General features: G+C 35.5%; 1 protein-coding gene across 1 annotated transcript in view; it reads left to right on the top strand.

Annotated features, from left to right (window-relative positions):
• Positions 1 to 20,219, top strand: part of LOC119829287 (protein patched) — a 25,402-nt gene extending 5,183 nt beyond the window's left edge. The window contains exons 2-16 of the mRNA XM_038351732.1: positions 3,541 to 3,733; positions 10,594 to 10,739; positions 11,173 to 11,387; positions 11,619 to 11,826; positions 13,569 to 13,838; positions 14,042 to 14,182; positions 14,301 to 14,430; positions 14,542 to 14,789; positions 15,044 to 15,229; positions 15,350 to 15,484; positions 15,571 to 16,440; positions 16,714 to 16,896; positions 17,286 to 17,528; positions 17,767 to 18,099; positions 18,278 to 20,219. Coding sequence (XP_038207660.1) covers positions 3,541 to 3,733; positions 10,594 to 10,739; positions 11,173 to 11,387; positions 11,619 to 11,826; positions 13,569 to 13,838; positions 14,042 to 14,182; positions 14,301 to 14,430; positions 14,542 to 14,789; positions 15,044 to 15,229; positions 15,350 to 15,484; positions 15,571 to 16,440; positions 16,714 to 16,896; positions 17,286 to 17,528; positions 17,767 to 18,099; positions 18,278 to 18,604 — 3,828 coding nt within the window. The 3' untranslated portion in view covers positions 18,605 to 20,219. The remainder of the gene's footprint in view (positions 1 to 3,540; positions 3,734 to 10,593; positions 10,740 to 11,172; positions 11,388 to 11,618; positions 11,827 to 13,568; positions 13,839 to 14,041; positions 14,183 to 14,300; positions 14,431 to 14,541; positions 14,790 to 15,043; positions 15,230 to 15,349; positions 15,485 to 15,570; positions 16,441 to 16,713; positions 16,897 to 17,285; positions 17,529 to 17,766; positions 18,100 to 18,277) is intronic.
• Positions 20,220 to 20,577: the final 358 nt, after the last annotated feature.

Here is a 20,577-nt window from a genome sequence, read left to right as displayed (position 1 = left end):
GCAAGCTGTGTTTTATGCATGCATTCTAGTCGATATTTTCATAATTATTATGTCAACGTTAGCCGCATTGATATCAAATTACTCCTTGGATAATTATGTTGTTCACCGCAACACGTGGCACGCACTCAGATCAATGCACATTGTCATTTTTCCCCTTCATTGCTTCTTGCTTCCGTTTCACTGATTCACCATATGACGGGGTGTAAGCTTATAAAAATTCTAGACTTTTAAACAAAGATTTATATTTGCGTTTCCCTCGCGACAATAAATATTCTATATATCTTTCAATAAATATTGTTATTGTATAATAAACATACTCAATGTTATTTATTATATTTCATTGCTTTAACACTATCATTAAATGCATTATTAAGTCAAATAAATGATAAGAACAATATTGTATTTCAGTCAACGTACAAAATTTATACGTCCATTATTTACTCCAATTACGCACTTTTAATAATAAGCAATATTAACTGTTCCATTGTATAGATATTTATCCACATTAGAATCATTTTGAATAATTAATCATAATGTTATGTTCCGCTGATTCGCAGGCAGGATATAACTATGGACCTAGGACAACCAAAGGTTTTTCGCATATTTATTCAAACTAATAGGAATTTAATTAACTAAACTTTTCGTAATTCCTGTACACTTTCTTACATACTGCTGTTATTTGATGGCTTTAATTTTATTTTTTAATTTGTATCAAACAAAACGGAGTATTTTATAGTTAATAATAAGTGCGAAACTTTGTTTATTTGTCCTTTAAAGACTTCAAAAAAAAGAAGAGGTTATCTATTCAATTGCATTTTTTTTTTAATTGACAGAACCGATTTATATTTGATAGCCGGTTCCTCCCATATGGTGCCATTTAAATTTGTTCCAGTTTTTGTTAGTGTTAGTTAGTGTCTAAGTTGACAATATAAAGACGGTTTCGTTTAAAAAAAATGTTATTTTCGCTATGCCAATTACCTGGTACCTATTAGTTAATGAAAATAAGAAATAAATAATTGATTATATTCAAGTGTAATTTCTTTAAATTTGTGCACTTTATGTAATAGCAAGTAAAGCAATGTTTAAAAATATTTATATTCAATGAAATTTAGACACAGTTAAATAATATCACAAAAAACGGACTCAAAATGGCCATGGATATGTTAAATAAGAAAATAAATATATCTACAAATAAAAATGTTACACCATAACTACTAATTTATGTTTTTATTAGCATAGACAAGGTAAGCTGAACTTGTGTAAGAAGTACTTTTAATCCGCTTAAATATGAATTATCAAATTTATATATAGAATAAAGTTGAAAGTGGAAAATAGTTATGCTAATAAAGGCTTTAGCTACAAAATTATCCAGCTCTAATAACCTTATAAAATAAAAATAGGAATGTGTCGAGAAGTAATTTTTCTGTAACGCGATAAACGAATAGCAATAAACGTTGTATTATTATTGTTTATTTTGTACGGAGACGACGATGCAATAATCGAACAGATAATTACACTGAACACGACCTCAGATAAGCTACAACTTACAAGTGAAGTCGACCGACAGCTATCACCCAGATGTTTTCTAAAATTAACCCTAACCGTTTCCTGCACGATGATAAAGAGCTATGTTTACTTGAAAAGTCTAATAATAGCAACATAATTAATGTAATACATTATAAATGGACAAATATTAAAGTCTATGGAGAAAGCATTTAGAACAATCACCGGAAACGTGTAGACGTCGCTTAAACAAATACCGGCCGTATTTGATTAAGGAGTCGCTTGTGTTGAGCCGTGGGCTCATGCATGTTTTGTTAAGATTATCTGAGGCAGCGGCAAACGTGAGAACGTGCATATAGTGACCCGATCTGTTATCTGCAGGAAGTGCTACGGAGACGCTGGCGCATTGCGGATCTCCAACTAATCCCATTTCATTGCGTCACTTGCATGTCAGTGTATGTAAATTTCCGACGAAAAGATAAGACGAAAGCTTGTCGTATTATTTTTGTCCATCGGGTAGGTAAATCATTATTGAATTATTGACTAGACTACGTTTTGAAGTATGTACTTGGTGAACTTCGATTGATTTAATGAATGTCCGGCTCCGAGTCCCCTATTCAATAATTATGCAGAATGATCAAATAGTTCATATCGATATCAATGTAAGGTAGCAAATTTATCTTCACTACATGTATGTGAATGAAGGACTATGTCTCTGTACTCTGTAGTAACGTACCCACGTGAGTGGCGCGGGTTGCGCGGGCGCATTCCGGCCGTGACGTCACGGCCACCCAGCGCGGATACAAACCGCTTCATGGCTTCGAGCTCACATTTTCTTAGGAACCCTTCGAGTGTGCTATTGCATAGTCATGAACTGCGAGGCAAATAGTTCTATTAAGAAATCACTATTCAAATAAAACTGGTGTTTTTAATGAAACACTTAACATAAAATGGTCCATAGAGATAAAACCTGTAGGGCTAACGCAGCATTTATGTGAGTAGTTTTATCAAAAACTCGTTTTATGGTGATTAGCTAAAATATTATGTCATTGGCATAATTCTAGCGATTAAGTCGTAATATTTGATGACAATTTATTGAATATTTGAGTAGTGAACAAAAAACACATGGCGACTAACAATTTTGTTATTAAAAAACAGAGTTGTTTGAACTCTTATCGTCTTAAAATAATGTATGTTGTATGTTTTGTGAACGGTAATTTGGACATCAAAGAATACGACAAGAGACCGCTAAAGGCTACGTGATTTTGAATGGCAGTACGAACGCGTAGGCACGAGTACCCGCGGTACTAATGGTTATGTGTGAGTCGAGAGTGGTCTCGATTAAATTATTATTTTGCTATCAAATTGTATTAAGAAATTCAGATAACCAATCTTTAATAAAGCCATTAGTGAAAATAATTAGTAGGCACTGTCTAGTGATAAGCAAACTAATGACGGAACATTTGCAAAGTTGTAATTGTTTATTGTATTCTATCTACCGTAATGGTTACTAATAACTGTTTTATAGTATTGGTTTGCGTGTGGTAAATGGATGTATTTATAATATATATTAAATAAGTGGAATGACAACACGAAGTGAAGAATGCGAATAAATCATGAACGCATAGCCGTTAATCAAACTAGCGGAAGTCCAACAATTTACAACGATGATTGCAGTTGATATCATTTAATTTAATAATCGGCGTCTGTGTGTAATTTCCCTTAGTATCGTGATCTAAAGGAACGCTGGCGCCAGGGGCTCGTCGCCGCGCAGGCCCGCCCGCGCCACTCATTTATCACAATCAACTCGGAAATTATTTCGACGTTTAAAACCTCTATACTATAACCGACTATGGCTTATCTTACTCTCGAATTAACGTGCAGAACAAAGAATAAGATTTACATCATTCCTCATCGTAATTAGGTTGTAATTTATTTTCTATAGTATCTGATTCAATGTAGTATTTTGTTTTAAGACATCCAAATATATATTTTGCGTAGGAATTTCTGTGAATTAACACGTACATATCTTTACAGGGAAACATCGAAGGCGGCAGAACGTCACTGTGGATACGGGCGTGGTTGCAGGAGCAACTATTTATATTGGGGTGTTTTCTACAAGGCGACGCGGGGAAAGTTCTGTTCGTCGCTATATTAGTCCTCTCCACGTTTTGTGTCGGCCTAAAGTCCGCACAAATACACACGCGGGTCGACCAACTCTGGGTTCAAGGTACGCTAAAATTAGTTTGTAACTATTCCGTTGTCCACCGTCCTCACTCATTATCGTGTGCATACAATCTAAATGTCGTAAAAGTAATTCATGATAAACACAATGTGCATCTCGTAGAATACCAATGCAGCAGTGACAAGTGCGTTATACGCCGCTTCCGTCTTGCTCCGACGTGCCCTGAATGGAGTCGAGACTACACAACGTGCCGCGTTATATTAGAGCCCTTATACGACCAACAAGGAGAATTAAAATTCGTTGATCATCGATTTCGTAATACCCACAACCTACATGCGTCCGGTATACGGTCCTATAAACGATGGTGGCATTGTATTTTTAATTAATTGTTCATATGCCGCGTGCAGTGCGCTTGAATAGATATAATTGCTGACAGCAGCCACTTTATAGTCGATACGTGCAAGACATCCAGACCGATCGGCTTTGATGCACAGGATGTAGAGGAAGTTTTGATTATACTATTAGTACCACTGTCGGCAAACAATGTGTGCCTCATAAAACAAAATTAGGTGCTTTAAGCATAGCTCAAGTAATTAATATTTATAAAGCAATTCAGCCTTATTCAGTCAAATTAAAACAAAAAAAAGTCAATTAAAATTACAGAATTAGGCTCGTATAATAATTGTATTTCGTAATAGCACTTAAATTGCTTTAGTTTACGACTCGAAAGTTTATCCATTCTATTTCCTTCACAACATTTTATAGGTAATTTATTGCAAGGCCTGCAAATTGCTTGTTGGGAGGTCTATTGTCAACTCATAAAATAAAATCTATACGACTAGTTTCGACAGAGGCAGTAGTTCATGATTTGTTATCGGACTGGCATTATGTAAATTGTAGACATAAACTGTTAGAAGAAACACGATATTTCAACATTTTACTCAGAAATATTTTATATCTTTGCTTTATTTTATTAAGAAGAAAATAACGCAGTTTAATTGTTTACAGTACGAAATAAGAGGAAGTTAAATAGGGGATATTAGGTTTTATATAAACACATTTTTATATATTAATTTATAAGAGATAAGGTATAAAATGAACCTCGTTGAATACCTATATTATCTAGAGTAATATAGTTAATAATAGAAAAATATAGATGTATGTATAAATAAATAATGAAAATATGCAAGAAATATCGTATCGACGAAAAATCTTAAATTAATTTAAACACTAGCCGAAATCATTGTAAACAAAACAAATAGCTAACAATATCAGAAGTAAAATGGCACTATATTATCTGTAGTCTAGTCTCGGTGACAAATATTTACTAATGTTATCGTATGGATACGCCATCGAAGTTTCCGGAAATTGAGGAGGATGCACATCCTATGCGGGTACGGTACCATGTCGAAACCGGTCTAGGGAAAGTAATTCTTGTACATTAAGCAATGCGTAGGTATGCTTGATTTTGTTACTTCGGAGTTCGAACGGAATTGTCACCTTCTGTTTAAATCCGGCAAATTGTATTATTCAATTCAAAATTTGTACACATATCAAGGATCGCTGACAATGGAGCAATTTCATTTTATCTTATTATCCTGATTAGGACTCTACCTCTATAAGAGCCAATGAGGATAATGTACTTTATTCTGTGGTTATGGCGTGTTTTTTTTTTTAGTTTTTTTGAGTTATATTTATATGTACATACTAAGATTTTAAATAAAAAATGTTATGATTAATGAAGATGTTGAAATTAATATTTAACAAAATACCAATAAAAAGCATAAATGTTGATGTAAATTAAGCACAGCATAATGTCACTCATAAAAAGCTGAAACTGCAAAGGAAGTCAACACAATTATTGCAGCACCTGTCGTTAAACTTCCAACATTTCAGATACATAATTGACATTGGTGAAGGACAGACGGACAAAATTAATGCGTATTTTTTAAAGGCTAAAATTCATCGCAATTTTAATTATTATTTACGTATAGTCGCCGTATGTTTGTGTTTTGTTTTATCCTTATTGTATTCATAATCAAGTAATCGTCATCGCGTTCAATAAAGTAAAAAAAAGAATGTACACATTCCTGGCTACTGTCCAAGCCATTCCGATATTCAAAACTAACGGCACAACAAAATCTTCAACACAAAGACTCAAACAATGCCGGTCTAAGTCACCTAACAACTTAATTAGGTGGCCCGCGGCCGCCCGTAAATATCCCCACGTAAAATTACGACCAATAAAAGTAAAAAATGTAAAACATCTATTGAGTAACAAAAAAAGTGGTTTGATTGTCCGGCTCGCTTTGTATGAAGACGTCGTGCTGCGCAAAGAACGCTCTGCGTTTACATTCATTTCTCGGTCCTCTTCAAAATTGAGATGTCTTCTCGACGACGGAGTAAAAACCGTGACACGGGTCTTTGTATGCTGGTTTGATTTTTTTTACTGCATTTTGTACTCAATATCTATTTGTAGGTTACCTGAACAGTAATTACAGATTGTAACTGTTAAAGACGGGCGTAGTCAGATATTAGTTTCGGGAGGGGTTCACGAACGTTAAATGAGTAAACTTACATGCAATAGTCATTATTTTGTAGATATGAAAAATAGATACCTTAAACAGCAGTCCAGCAAAGAATTGTTGCGCTATCTAGATCCGATTTTGAAATGAATGTAGCTAACTGATATAAAACTTTACTATATATCAAATTTCAAATAGGCATATCAAATTTTTAAATGCATATTTAGACGATTTCTTCGATACAGCACTTTCATTTTTATGATAGCCAACGGGTCGAAGGCTAGTTTTTTTCTTGAATATACTATGTATATAGCATCGATGTTGTTTATGCGGCTGCCAGCAAAGGATTCGGTTTGTTGATTCCGCCATCCATCTGTTGTCTACGCGAGCTAATTTGCATAGAGGGCTCGGCGGCGCGGCGCGGGGGGCGCGGGCCGCGGGGCGGACCACACGGGCTCCTACAGTTGACGCGGGTGGTCACAACCACATGCGCGTACGTGTATCCCCTCCCGACCCTCCCCGCTAAGTCGTCATTCATTTCGATCGTCCGCGATCACCGGCTACCGCATCGGGTCGAAATGTTGTCATTATCGGCGCGCACGCATTGGGAATGTTATAAAAAGGCCAAACACTCCCATATGTACTTTTGCCGAAACACAATGTAACTTATCTTTCAAGGAATCGTTTGTACAAATATATGCTGCCTTCTTTCTTGACGTATCCTGCATACCAAAAACAGATTCAGCGGGAAATATTCTTTGATGTCATTGATCGTGCGTCCATTTGATGCTTCGTTTTAAAATACGGCAGTAGTGTCTCCCAAAATATATTTGTATAATAATTCTTAGTACGTACTCATTATAATATATTAAAATCTATGGTGAGTCGTCGAGAGGCGGCTGTGAAAGCTCGACATACCATAAACTCTCTGTGACCTTGCTATGTTTTGTTCCTGTTCTCGTGGAAATAAAACATTGCCCTACATAGTTGAAACTAGAATAATAACGCTGTTTCGTATTTAATATTTTGCTGAATGTAAGCCACATATTGAAGGAATACATTTGTAGATGAAAAAAAATTCACAACGTATACAGAATACAAAAATCTATGTGAAAAATTTCACGAGAAGTTTGAGAAGATAATCAATTTGTAGGTACATTTTAATATACACTATCACATACTAATATTATACATGTGAAAGTTTGTTTGTTTGGATCATTGTCCGTCAATCGCGCTGAAACTACTGAACGGATTTTCTTGAAATTTAGTATATTGACAGGACCTGACTTGGGTGATATAATGCTTTTTATCCTGATTAAATGCTTGGGATAAAACAGGAATCTTGATTTCCGGACGGTGTGGAGACGAGCGTCTATTTCAGATATAAATGTTGGAGTTTGAATTGAGTAATTATTGAATACTAGTTGCGTCCCGCGGTTTCACCCGCGTAAATCTGTATCCCGTAGGAATGTCGGGATAAAAAGTTGCCTATGTGTTATTCCAGTTGTCCAGTTATCTATACCAAATTTCATTGCAATCGCTTCAGTAGTTTTTGCTTGAAAGAGTAACAAACATACACATATCCTTAGAAGCTTTCGTATTTATAATATTAGTAGGATTAAGCTTAAGAAATCAATAAATTAATGATTAATCCATATTGAAACGTTCGCTGCTCGTGTAGTAAAAGTTGGCGTCGTAAATCGCGCCCACGACTGGTAGGTGTTAAATTAGAGGCGCCTTGTGCGGCCGCTGGTCTCATTCCGTTTGTCTCATGATAATCCCTTATATCCGGCACCAGTGCGGCCCGTCTATCTTTAACCCGAACGATTCTTATTATCGCTTGATAATATTACTCAATTAGATATAACAAGGCTTAAAGCTGCAAAAAAAAAAATGAATTAAAGCGAACCGCGGCGGCATCGAACGATGGCTAAAACTTCTTATGCCGCTAAGATAAAAGTTATTTCACTTCCATTCACTAAATGGATAAAAAATGTTGGCACGTCAATCACGTTTTTGTACGAGGTTTTCGTACTTTTAGCTAATTTACATATAAAGTGTTCTGCGAATCATGATGGCTTTAGCATTAGCGACGTTATCACCTTAGGACAGACTGACAACTGAATTTGATTAGGTTGCCTCGTTCGTTTTATTTTGGCAGATTCCTTTATTGGGTTTGCGTTAATTATTTTTAAATCGACACGATACAAAAGCTGACGAGGAAATCGTTAGTTTGCTGTTTAATAGTGTTCATATTTTCGTTACTGGCATCATTCTGGTGCCCGTGAAGTAAAAAGAATCTACGTACTTAATTTTTTTACAATTTAGGTGTTTTCTATAAATAAAACAAAATTCCTTGATTAAAAGTTTAATATTTCACAACTACACTTTACCGCCGTCACTCACACTCCTTCGGGGTCCTAATTAGGACATATACAGACTGCAGTCCTATACATAAATTACGAGGGTGGGTGTTAATTGGAAAAAATGTTCGTGACATCCCCGATAGCTAACGTTCGCTGCGATGAATACACTTTTTTACGATACAAAAAAAAAAGAACCAGCATCATTTGCACGTTCATTCGTCCGTCACTTAGGAACGGCGCTGATCATATCGATTTTATTTATTGCCGTAAACTGTATGCAACTTTGAAAGGTACCACGAACTATGTATAAATAAGGAGAGATTTATTTGCTCTTAGATTGATTTATTAATCTCGGTTGTGTATGTAGTTGATGATATTTTGGTACTGAAAACTTGTGACATAAATATTCTTTCCGTTCCTAAAGAACAACGACTGTAGATTCTGAATATTGGAATTTACTGATATTTGATATAAACCTCAAGTTTGTTTACTAAGGTAAATTAATTTACGTCTTAATTGTCGACGAAAACTTAAAACCTTTGTAATTTGCTTGTGAAATTTTCAATTACGTCCTGACAAAACAAATGTGGGGAGTGTCATAATTTCTATAAATCACTTGTGAAATGTGTTAACGAAGATAGCAGCCCAACTCCGCCCTAATAACAAATGTGTCGACACTCCAATAATCCAGGTTGTTAGCTAAATTTAGACATTTTTAAGAACTTGGAATGTTGGGGTGCGACTGATTCTTTCGAGCCGTGCTTTGTTATAAAACATTTATTGATACTACTACGATATATTTAAAATCATTTGTATGCAACTCAATGTATGTATATAATATATATAGTATGAAATGCCTAAATCGATGTATATTTCTATTGTTACATGTCTAAAGTGGTTTAAAAACATATACATACATACTTTTAAGAAAAATAAACATTGTTTTTAATTAACGTTACATACAGTTTAGATAAGCATATACGTATATGAATAATAATTTGTTCTCAATTAAAAAAGCACCACAAATATTATAAATATTATCCAAGTATCATATATTTGTACATGGATAAAATATATTTCTACAAATTACTTTAATATAAACAAGCAATCAATGTTCCATTTTGTAGCTTATTTACATGGAGAACACCTGTCATCATTGTTTCTTAAATTGACTTTTAGGTCATTACGTAATAATCGTAAATTTAAGCCGACTGAATGTAGTATATTTTAAATAAATTACTTGTTCATTTGTTTCAACGGGAAGTAGAATATTTATCTTCCAGTGTTTTCAAATTAAAGTGAATGATTTTAGATAGACCTATGTTTCCCTTGGTAGAACGGTATTTATTTGTGTATCATTATCATATCATATTTGTTTAATTTAAACCAGCAATAGTAAATTTTTACTAAAAAATAACTACAACATTGCTACTCAATTCAATGGGTCTATGTTATTAGTTATTACCGGTAAAGCATTTAAATGAACTTACACAATCTAAATTCAAGTGCATGATTGATATAACTATTTCTAAGGAGTTGTATGGTCATACACGTTTTAAATTTTACGAGGTCAATGACGTAACAAGACAAACTTTGTTGTAATGTGCCGGCGAACCTATCACGCTATAAAAAAATGAAACCTACATTGACCTCCTTAATCACTATTTTATGACAGTGACGCCTGGTAGCACGTTTGTGTAGTAAATCTATGGCGTAGATAACAGGTTTTACGATGTAGAGGTATAGTTCAATTATTGGGTCACAAAACAAATAAAATGGAATTTCGTGTTTGAATAAGCAATATGATCATTTTTTTCTCCAATTTCATATCATAGTTATATTTCAGTTTATTATTTGTGATACGCAAGTCTTACATTATAATTAACGTAGACGAAGCTAGGAATTCTTTAAATGACAGAGATAATCATATGCAGTCCTTTTCTCTGCTCTTATCGCCTATTTTTAGAGTTGTATGCACTTTTTCTTTCGTATATTAATTTGTATATCTTTTCAGAGGGTGGAAGGCTAGAAGCAGAATTGAAATATACAGCCCAGGCGCTCGGTGAGGCAGATTCTTCGACACATCAACTTATTATACAAACCGCCAAAGAACCGGACGTTTCGTTGTTACATCCTGGAGCATTACTGGAGCACCTAAAGGTAAATTCCAAGAAGAACATTTATTCATGTCCATTGACTATCGTATTTGTGAGGGTTTTGTTTGAACATTTATGTTTTGTGGCGTAGATTTTTTTTGGTATTTCATATTATAATAGTAAATATATAGTTCGTCTCGCCTTTGTCCTTGGTAGATCGGATACTAAAAATATAGCCTTAAGCCAAATTTTGCACACTCAAAAATAAAGTTGCTTTCTGCTACTGAAAGAATTTTCCACAATTCGTTAAATATTTTTTGATTTTATTAATAAAAAACATACAAAACAAACTGACAAACTGAATTAAGGAAACAATAATGATATGAGCTTTATAAAGAGTACCTAATGAGATTCCTTATACTTTTAACTTAGCTGAGTTGACAATAAACGAGCTTAATCCACATTAGCGTCTAGATAAACGTGTATTGTTTAAACAGGTGGTGCACGCAGCGACTCGGGTCACTGTGCATATGTACGACATCGAATGGCGGCTCAAGGACCTCTGCTACAGCCCCAGCATACCAGACTTCGAAGGCTACCACCACATCGAGTCAATCATAGACAACGTCATACCGTGCGCTATTATAACTCCCCTCGATTGCTTCTGGGAAGGCTCCAAATTGCTGGGCCCCGATTATCCTATATTTGTACCGTGAGTGAAACTGCTTTAATAGTATTTGGTGCTTATTTTTATGAAATAACATTCTTTCGTGATCGTTTGAAAGTTATTTTCTTAACCTAACTCATTTCTTATGCACGGCGCCTTTGTAAATTTAGATTCTACAAAAAAAAAAAACTTTCTTTATATTTTGTGTACAAAATCGTTTGAAATTCGTTATATACTATTACAAATTTTCAAAAAATAAATACTAATTTTTTACAGTCACCTGAAACACAAGCTGCAATGGACGCACTTAAATCCTCTAGAAGTGATAGAAGAAGTGAAGAAGTTAAAGTTCCAATTCCCGCTGAGTACAATGGAAGCGTACATGAAGAGAGCGGGCATCACGTCCGCTTACATGAAGAAGCCCTGCCTGGACCCCACGGACCCGCACTGTCCTGCCACAGCTCCCAACAAGAAGTCTGGACACGTAAGTTTATAAATTATCTTCACTTCTCTTATATAGCTGTGATTACAAGGAAAAAGATACAAGAATGTCCTCACATATTCAAAAGATCTGAGTGTTAATAATGATATTGTTATCTGAGGGTTCATATAAGCAATTATAATTGAAATTATCATACAACCAATTTATTCCATTCTCGCGTATATTAATTTGGATTTAGAGCTTCATTAAAAACACATGAAAATGGTGTCATCTAATTTAGTTGTGAGCAATTTCTTAGTAATCACAACATTAACATTAACATAATGGTCAAAAGATGGTCTTAACCTTATGTATACTAAGATAAACTAATGTCAAATACACTTATATCAATATCATTAACTATGCGTTAAGAAAAAACCTTTTGATATTTAAACATTTCTGGATATCGTTAAAATATCTTCATTATAATCTTGACAACATAATCTTACGCAAGTGTCAATTCTTGGAAGTTTTTAACAACGATCGAAATCAGCACACATTTTGTGCCTAAATTGGGGCTGTACTTTTTTGTCCCTGTCATTAGAGCTCAACCGTATATTACCGCTTCCTTGTTTGGTGGCCGAATGATTGAGACGTATACCATTCATTTGTTACGGCTGCGTGAGACCCACATTAGGGGCCGCATTACTCCTGATTCTTTTATGAAGAGTTCAATTTACGACATTTTTATGGACGCATAAATAAACTTATAGCGACAAATAAAATAACTTTATCGAGGTGTCCGTACATATATTGAAAAGGATATACTACCTATCGTTATAATAAAATATTTCTGGAAACGGTATTACAGCGGGATGAAAGCGGTCGCCGCCCGGCAGATGTGCGACTGACTACCTGTACGTGTACCGATCTACCGCACCTTCGAGAAAGTTGCGTTTCTTGTAATTTATACTTGAATATACTTTGTATGGTTTACTACGCGATTCAATTTTATAATGTTGTAAATGCGACAGTCGGTACTTACTTTGTCCGATAATGAACAAATTTTGTACGGAGATTCATTCGTATGTGTAAATGTAAAATTAACAAATTAAAATAAAAAGTAAAATCTAAACGAAGCGTTGTATGAATATCTCTCAAACAGCTTAATTTGAATAAAAAAATGCAACCTCATTATTAGATATTGTTTAAACATTTGTTTCAAATTGAATGTATTTCCGTTGACTTGGAATGAGACGGTGCATTGAACAAGGTTTCAATTATTGTGTTAAACAAATAATACAGTCGAAGTTGGGTCGAGTGGGTAGGGTGCGTTTTTGTGCACGATTGAAGGCGTTGCCACCCACGTTCGGCGAAGGTCTGCGGCGAGGAACGGGCAAGCATTGTTCCACCGACCCACCATTATACGGGCGCATTGTACACTCAATTCTCCTTCGGCATCATCACAATGACACTATTATATTATCAATAATAATACGTGTACAAATGAGAAATTCTTCGGAATCGTAAATTCTACGTTTCGTTTTGTTCGAAATTGTAATGTAAAGCAAGAGGTTACCTGGTATTTGAAGACACCTGTTTGAAGCGCAATTTCTTCGTATTTTAAATTGTATTGTTTTAATGCTTTCTTTTGTTTAATAAATGTTCCTGTTAAATATGGGAGAATACGTTTTAAACCAGTCATAAATAGGAACTTTTTAAGTGCTTTTCTTTTAATACCGCAGATAATAAATAATTACAAATTAAAAAATGTATCTAATTAATCATAGCAAATTTTCGTATAGATTCCAGATGTAGCTGCCGAACTATCCCACGGGTGCTACGGTTTCGCAGCAGCATACATGCACTGGCCGGAGCAGCTGATAGTCGGCGGTGCCACCAGAAATTCCACGTCGGCCTTGCGAAGTGCCCGAGCCTTGCAGACGGTAGTTCAATTGATGGGAGAGAGAGAAATGTACGAGTATTGGGCAGACCATTACAAAGTACATCAAATTGGATGGAATCAAGAGAAGGCTGCGGCTGTTTTAGACGCGTGGCAGCGGAAGTTTTCTGCTGTAAGTTGATTATGATTGCTTTTAAGAAGAATATTAAAGTGTGTGTTGAATTTATTACCGCACAAATCATGTGCTCTTAGTATATTTATTATTGACAATCACAATATAATTAATAATTAAAGTAAATCAAAGTCAGAATGAACTGCGTGGACTTTAATAATTTGACGAGATTTACATGTGCTTTATAGTATATTTCATTGTAGGAAGTAAAAAAAATCACAACATCAGGACAAGTCTCGGCGGCGTATAGTTTCTATCCATTTTCCACTTCAACACTAAACGACATTCTCGGCAAGTTCTCCGAAGTTTCTCTGAGGAATATTGTCTTAGGATACATGTTTATGGTAACTATTTTATTACAGCTATTCTATTTACTTCTCTGTTTTTTTTTATTTGTTTTTGGTTATTGTTTTATTATCATTTATACTATACCATTATGTTTATGTTTTTGTTTATTTTCAGTTAATTTATGTCGCTGTAACGTTAATACAATGGAGAGACCCAATCCGCTCCCAAGCGGGTGTCGGTATTGCTGGCGTCCTACTGCTTTCTATCACTATTGCGGCAGGCTTAGGCTTTTGCGCTTTGTTAGGTGATTATTTGTATTATTTAATTTTTTTCTACAATAAAAAACATTAAATCTTCTTTAAATCGGCTTAAATACTTAGAAAAATGTAATACTAATTAAACCTCTTCATTTCAGGTATACCATTCAATGCTTCGAGTACGCAAATAGTGCCATTCTTAGCGTTAGGATTAGGTGTTCAAGACATGTTCCTTCTCACTCACACGTACGTGGAGCAAGCGGGAGATGTGCCGCGGGAAGAGCGCACGGGGCTGGTGCTGAAGAAAAGTGGACTTAGCGTACTGTTGGCGTCGCTTTGTAATGTAATGGCGTTTTTGGCAGCGGCTTTGTTGCCGATACCGGCGTTCCGAGTATTTTGTTTACAGGTATGAGTTTTATTATTTTTCAATACTTTTCGTAATATTTATTTGCTCCGTTCTTAACTTGTATGGCGTTATTGAAATAGGCTTAAAGGATTTTGACGTGATTTGAGAGGAAACTTTTAAGTATTATTTCTAGGAATTGTTTGAATAAACATTCATTGTATGATATAAGGTCGGCATTCTTTCAAAGAATAATATTCTTTAATTAGAATTAGATAAGAATTACAGATTTTTAAATGTTGACTTATTGTTTTCAGGCGGCAATACTACTACTTTTCACATTAGGCTCAATGCTCTTGGTGTTCCCTGCGATGATATCACTCGACCTACGAAGAAGATCAGCGGCTAGAGCGGACCTCTTGTGTTGCTTATTACCTGAAAGTCCACTGCCGAAGAAAAAACTGCCAGAAAGATCGAAGAGTAGGAGTAGAAGAAATGAAAAGGTACAAATTTTCTCCAGACATACATATATAATAATCATATAATATTAATCGACGTCAAATATTAACAAATTGGTCGTAATTGTGTGTAGATAATATCCAATAATTTATTTTATATTTCAGAGTAGGATAGACACAAGCAGACAACCATTAGATCCTGAAGTCACGGAAGAAGTGAAAACGTGCTGTCTTAGTATTTCCCTTACGAAATGGACTAAGAATCATTATGCTCCGTTTATTATGAGACCTTCTGTTAAGGTAGTTATTCTAATTTTCTTAAAGTAGATTGTCTTGATTAGTGTCGTTGTATGAAGTTTTTACTTATTGATTTTATGATGTTTCAGGTGACATCAATGTTGGCCCTAATAGCTTTGATACTAGCCAGTGTATGGGGAACTACGAAAGTAAAGGATGGGTTAGACCTCACTGACATTGTTCCTGAAAATACTGATGAACACGAATTCCTCTCTAGGCAAGAGAAATACTTCGGTTTTTACAACATGTACGCAGTAACCCAAGGTGATTTCGAGTATCCCACCAATCAGAAATTGCTATATGAATACCATGAACAATTCGTTAGAATACCGAACATTATAAAGAATGACAATGGTGGTCTTCCGAAATTCTGGCTAACTCTATTCCGAGAATGGCTCCTGGATTTGCAAGTTGCTTTTGATAAGGAAGTCGCGAGTGGCTGCATAACGCAAGAATACTGGTGTAAAAACGCAAGCGACGAAGGGATATTGGCATATAAACTCATGGTACAGACGGGCCATGTGGATAATCCTATAGACAAATCCCTGATAAGCTCCGGACATCGATTGGTTGATAAGGACGGCATTATTAACCCGAAAGCGTTTTATAATTACTTATCAGCTTGGGCAACGAATGACGCATTGGCTTACGGCGCTTCACAGGGAAATTTGAAACCGCAACCCCAAAGATGGATACATTCGCCTGAAGACGTTCATTTGGAAATCAAGAAATCTTCTCCACTGATTTATACACAGTTACCATTTTATTTATCCGGTTTGAGTGATACAGATAGTATAAAGACGCTGATAATGTCGGTGCGTGAGCTGTGTTTGAAGTATGAAGCGAAGGGATTGCCGAATTTTCCATCGGGAATACCATTTTTGTTCTGGGAGCAGTATTTGTATTTGAGAACGTCGCTGTTATTGGCTCTGGTCTGCGCTTTAGCTGCTGTTTTTGTGGTGAGTTATATTGATACTTTTTTTTTCCAGTTATCATCGAAATTGCTTGCTGTACATGTGATTTTATTATTTATTGAGGGTATTTTATATCCCTTCTCCGATCTCACGCTATCTTGGTACTAAATTTCATCCAGCTCACTCAAAGGTTTTGGGCTCAAGAATCGATATATAGACGGACAGGGTTACAATCGCATCTTTAACATTAGTTGGTACATATTAATTGGTTGGTATAACAAACACATATGCAATATCTAAGTGATCAACTCCCGACAGTGCGTGATGATCGCCGTACTGAACGCGTGGGCGGCGCTGCTGGTGACGGTGTCGCTGGGCGCGCTGGTGCTGCAGCTGGTGGGCGCGATGTCGCTGCTCGGCGTCAAGCTGTCCGCCATGCCGGCCGTGCTGCTCGTGCTGGCCATCGGCCGCGGGGTGCACTTCACGCTGCACCTGTGTCTGGTGAGTGCGGACGGTCCGTGGAGCCGTTGAGAGCGAGAGAGAACACTGCGGTCATCTCTCTCTCTCTCTTTCTACTGATGTCAATTATCGGCATATACTTTTGGTTATAATGCATATTCACGATATTGGGTTTGACAACCTTTATATACGAATTTGTCTATGGCAAATGCAAACTTAAAAGTTATTTAGAGTTAATTTGTTTAATTACAGTAAATTCTAACGTGTTACTATTGTATGCTAAATGTTAATTGTAACGAGTGAATGATTTTCATTTTTGTTGTCTCGTTACAAAACTATTTTTTCTACTATTCATTCCTTCAATTCTTATAATAACATGTATATATTATACACTTGATATTTTTGCTTTACAAAAATATATTTTATTACAGGGTTTCGTCACGTCCATTGGATGTAAGCGTCGTCGAGCTAGTCTCGCGCTAGAGAGTGTACTAGCGCCAGTAGTTCACGGTGCTGTAGCAGCAGCACTGGCCGCGTCAATGCTAGCCGCTAGTGACTTCGGCTTTGTGGCCAGACTGTTCCTTAGGCTTCTGTTGGCTATGGTCGTGCTGGGATTGGTCGATGGACTTCTGTTCTTCCCGATTATCCTGTCAATATTGGGACCGGCTGCTGAGGTGAGCATATGTTCTATTTTTAATACTTCATCATTAAAGCTAATCAAATACGGAAATAGGAAAAGCAATTTTGTAAGAGTCTGATGTTCTTTGTATCCAAAGGAAAAATTTTAGTTCAATTTAACCCAATTCAAAAAATTATATCTCAATAGTGTATATTACAAAAATATTTCTAGCAAAACTTATTTACACATACAAAAATAGCACAAATCTGAATTTTATAATTTTCTTATTACAGGTACGACCTCTCGAACATCCAGAACGTCTCTCCACTCCGTCACCCAAATGCTCGCCGGTGCATCCACGCAAATCCAGTTCCAACTCGAGCAGTGGCGATAAATCCAGCAGAACCAAGTCGGCGCCTCGCCCGTGCGCACCCTCCCTCACCACGATCACTGAGGAGCCTTCCAGCTGGCACAGTTCAGCACACTCGGTGCAGTCTTCCATGCAGTCCATAGTTGTTCAACCGGAGGTGGTTGTGGAGACGACGACGTACAATGGAAGCGATTCTGCCTCAGGAAGATCGACGCCTACCTCGAAGACTTCGCACAACGGAGCTATCACTACCAAGGTAAAGATGACCATATATATTAGAGACTAAAATGTTTCAAACTTGACCAGAGAACTTATTAGAAAAATATTATAATGATTTCATATAATTTCGTTATTTTTCATTAATCTAATTATGCTTTTCTTACTTTTTAAACTGTATAGTTCGATAAATTTATATATTTTATTTCAATTTTTAGGTAACCGCCACAGCCAACATAAAAGTAGAAGTTGTCACGCCCAGCGACAGAAAGTCGCGGAGGTCGTACCACTATTACGATCGCCGTAGAGATAGGGACGACGACCGTGACCGAGACCGGGACCGGGATCGTGATCGGGACCGCGACAGAGACAGGGATAGGGACAGGGACCGTGAGAGGGAGAGGGACAGAGATAGAGATAGGGACAGGGACCGTTCTCGCGAGAGGGATAGAAGAGACCGGTATAGAGACGAGCGGGAACATCGCGCTTCGCCGAGGGAGAACGGGAGGGATTCCGGACATGAAAGTGATTCGTCTCGACATTGATTTTACAAAATGCATCCTTGAATAGAGATACAATTTAGCGCAGGTGTGTTTCACGTGACACCAATTGTGGTTGAGAAAGCGGTAGTAGTTGATTAGATCAAATAACCATGAGCTACAAAATTTTAACGACTTTATCTTTGTTTGAATTTAACGTAAAGGAAGGGAACTAAAGTTTTGGACTATTAATATTTTAATTTTAACGATGAGAATTATTTATGCATTGAAATAAAATAAGATGCGCCGACTTAGATGTTGGAGCTATGTACATGAAATAAAAAAAGAAATAATAATAATTCAATGACATCTTTACCGACAGTTATGAAGTTGTCTCGTTTGTGTAAGTGTAAATGTGTTTTAAGGTCCCAATATATAACGCCTTAAGACAGTATTACGAGGGTGTAAGGTTCATTTTTGCGGAGGCTATGTATTCGTTGCCTAGAAGTGCTAGTAACCGAATCTCTAGAACGGTATCGCAATATTTGAGATCCTTTCAATCATTCCATAGTACTAGTGCTTCTATTTATTTCAGAATTAAATAAGACGCCTTGTTTAATCGATATAACGCGAACATGTTTGATTATAGAAAATTACTAGCAAATAACGACATTTGCCTTTGACGCAATGTAATTGCTTATTTCTTTTATACAATCGCGTTGTATCGCATCCAACCACCGGGTTACTTGTACAGACCAAATATAATATTCTGTATACATTTATTCTAGTGTGTTCCTATTTTAAAGACATTTTCAATTCTTTTATAACAATATAATTTGTTCATATTCGTCTAAAGACTGGGTCGAGTTAATTTATCATATTATTTATTCTGTGTCTATAATTTTATATAAATTACACCATGAGATCTGTTACTCAGGTATATTGTACAAATTATTTAAGTAGATTGTATATTAGTTAGGGTTTTATTTATGAGATTACTAAGATATTCTTATACAAATGCTGTACTGTTGTGATCTTTATAAGCTCACGATATTGATATTAAGACTGTTAAGAAATCAGGGTTTAAATTAAGCCCTACAGCCCCTTTTTTAATATTTGTAAAATCGTCATACGTATAGATAAAGATTTGATAAAATGTTTTGATTGTTATTAATGAAATGAATTTAAATCTTCGAAGAAAATCTGAAATGTCTAGTAATACTTATATGAAAGGGTTGTAAAATCATTGGTACAAACCTCACCTCAGAAGTTGACGGACGTTGTGACAATGTGCAGAGTACTTACTAGTTTCTAATAATTTATCCTTATTTAGCTCTAAATGTGTAAATATAGTACATAAGACGTAGGATAAGAATGAACGCACAAGATGAAATGATGTAATCTCCCTGTAATCTAATTCCGGATCTGATATTTTTTAAACAATTTTCAATACATTTTTGTGAAAAACTAGTTAATCATACTCCGACTTTTAATATTATGGAATTTTTTTTTGACATTCCTTAAAAACATTATCTCAGTAATTTTATATTAACACCATTCATAGTAAGTACATACGGATGTATGCTATTTTAAATGTTGAATTGCATTTGACGAATATATGTTAAACAAATCGATATGAAACGTTAACGACTGTATTGAGAAAATAAATATTTTATGTGTATGTGTCTGTTTTTTTATTTAGTTTTACTCTATTTTATAGCTCAATATAATCAAATAATACAAATTTGAGTTATTTGAATACATCTTACGACATTTGAGTGTATTCCAAAAAAGTTATAGACTTTTTTAATTTATTTTCGTACTCATCAATGTATATGACTCGTTTTAGAAGTACAGAAGGGCAAACTTTTGTTCCATTACTTATATTAAAAGACCGCAACAAATGTTAGAAGTGCTTTCGTAGCAAAGTACTTTTCCATTCCTGAAACTTTCTCGCAAATCTCTTGTTATGTTTTCGGTGACCTGGAAGAGATAATATTATACGTCATTACCCTTGAACGCGTTCAAATCTTACATCA

The sequence above is a fragment of the Zerene cesonia genome, chromosome 10 (assembly GCF_012273895.1).
Source record: "Zerene cesonia ecotype Mississippi chromosome 10, Zerene_cesonia_1.1, whole genome shotgun sequence".
In the NCBI taxonomy this organism is placed as follows: domain Eukaryota; kingdom Metazoa; phylum Arthropoda; class Insecta; order Lepidoptera; family Pieridae; genus Zerene; species Zerene cesonia.
The sequence above is the reverse complement of the archived record's forward strand: the minus strand, read 5'-3'. Positions and strand labels throughout refer to the sequence as shown.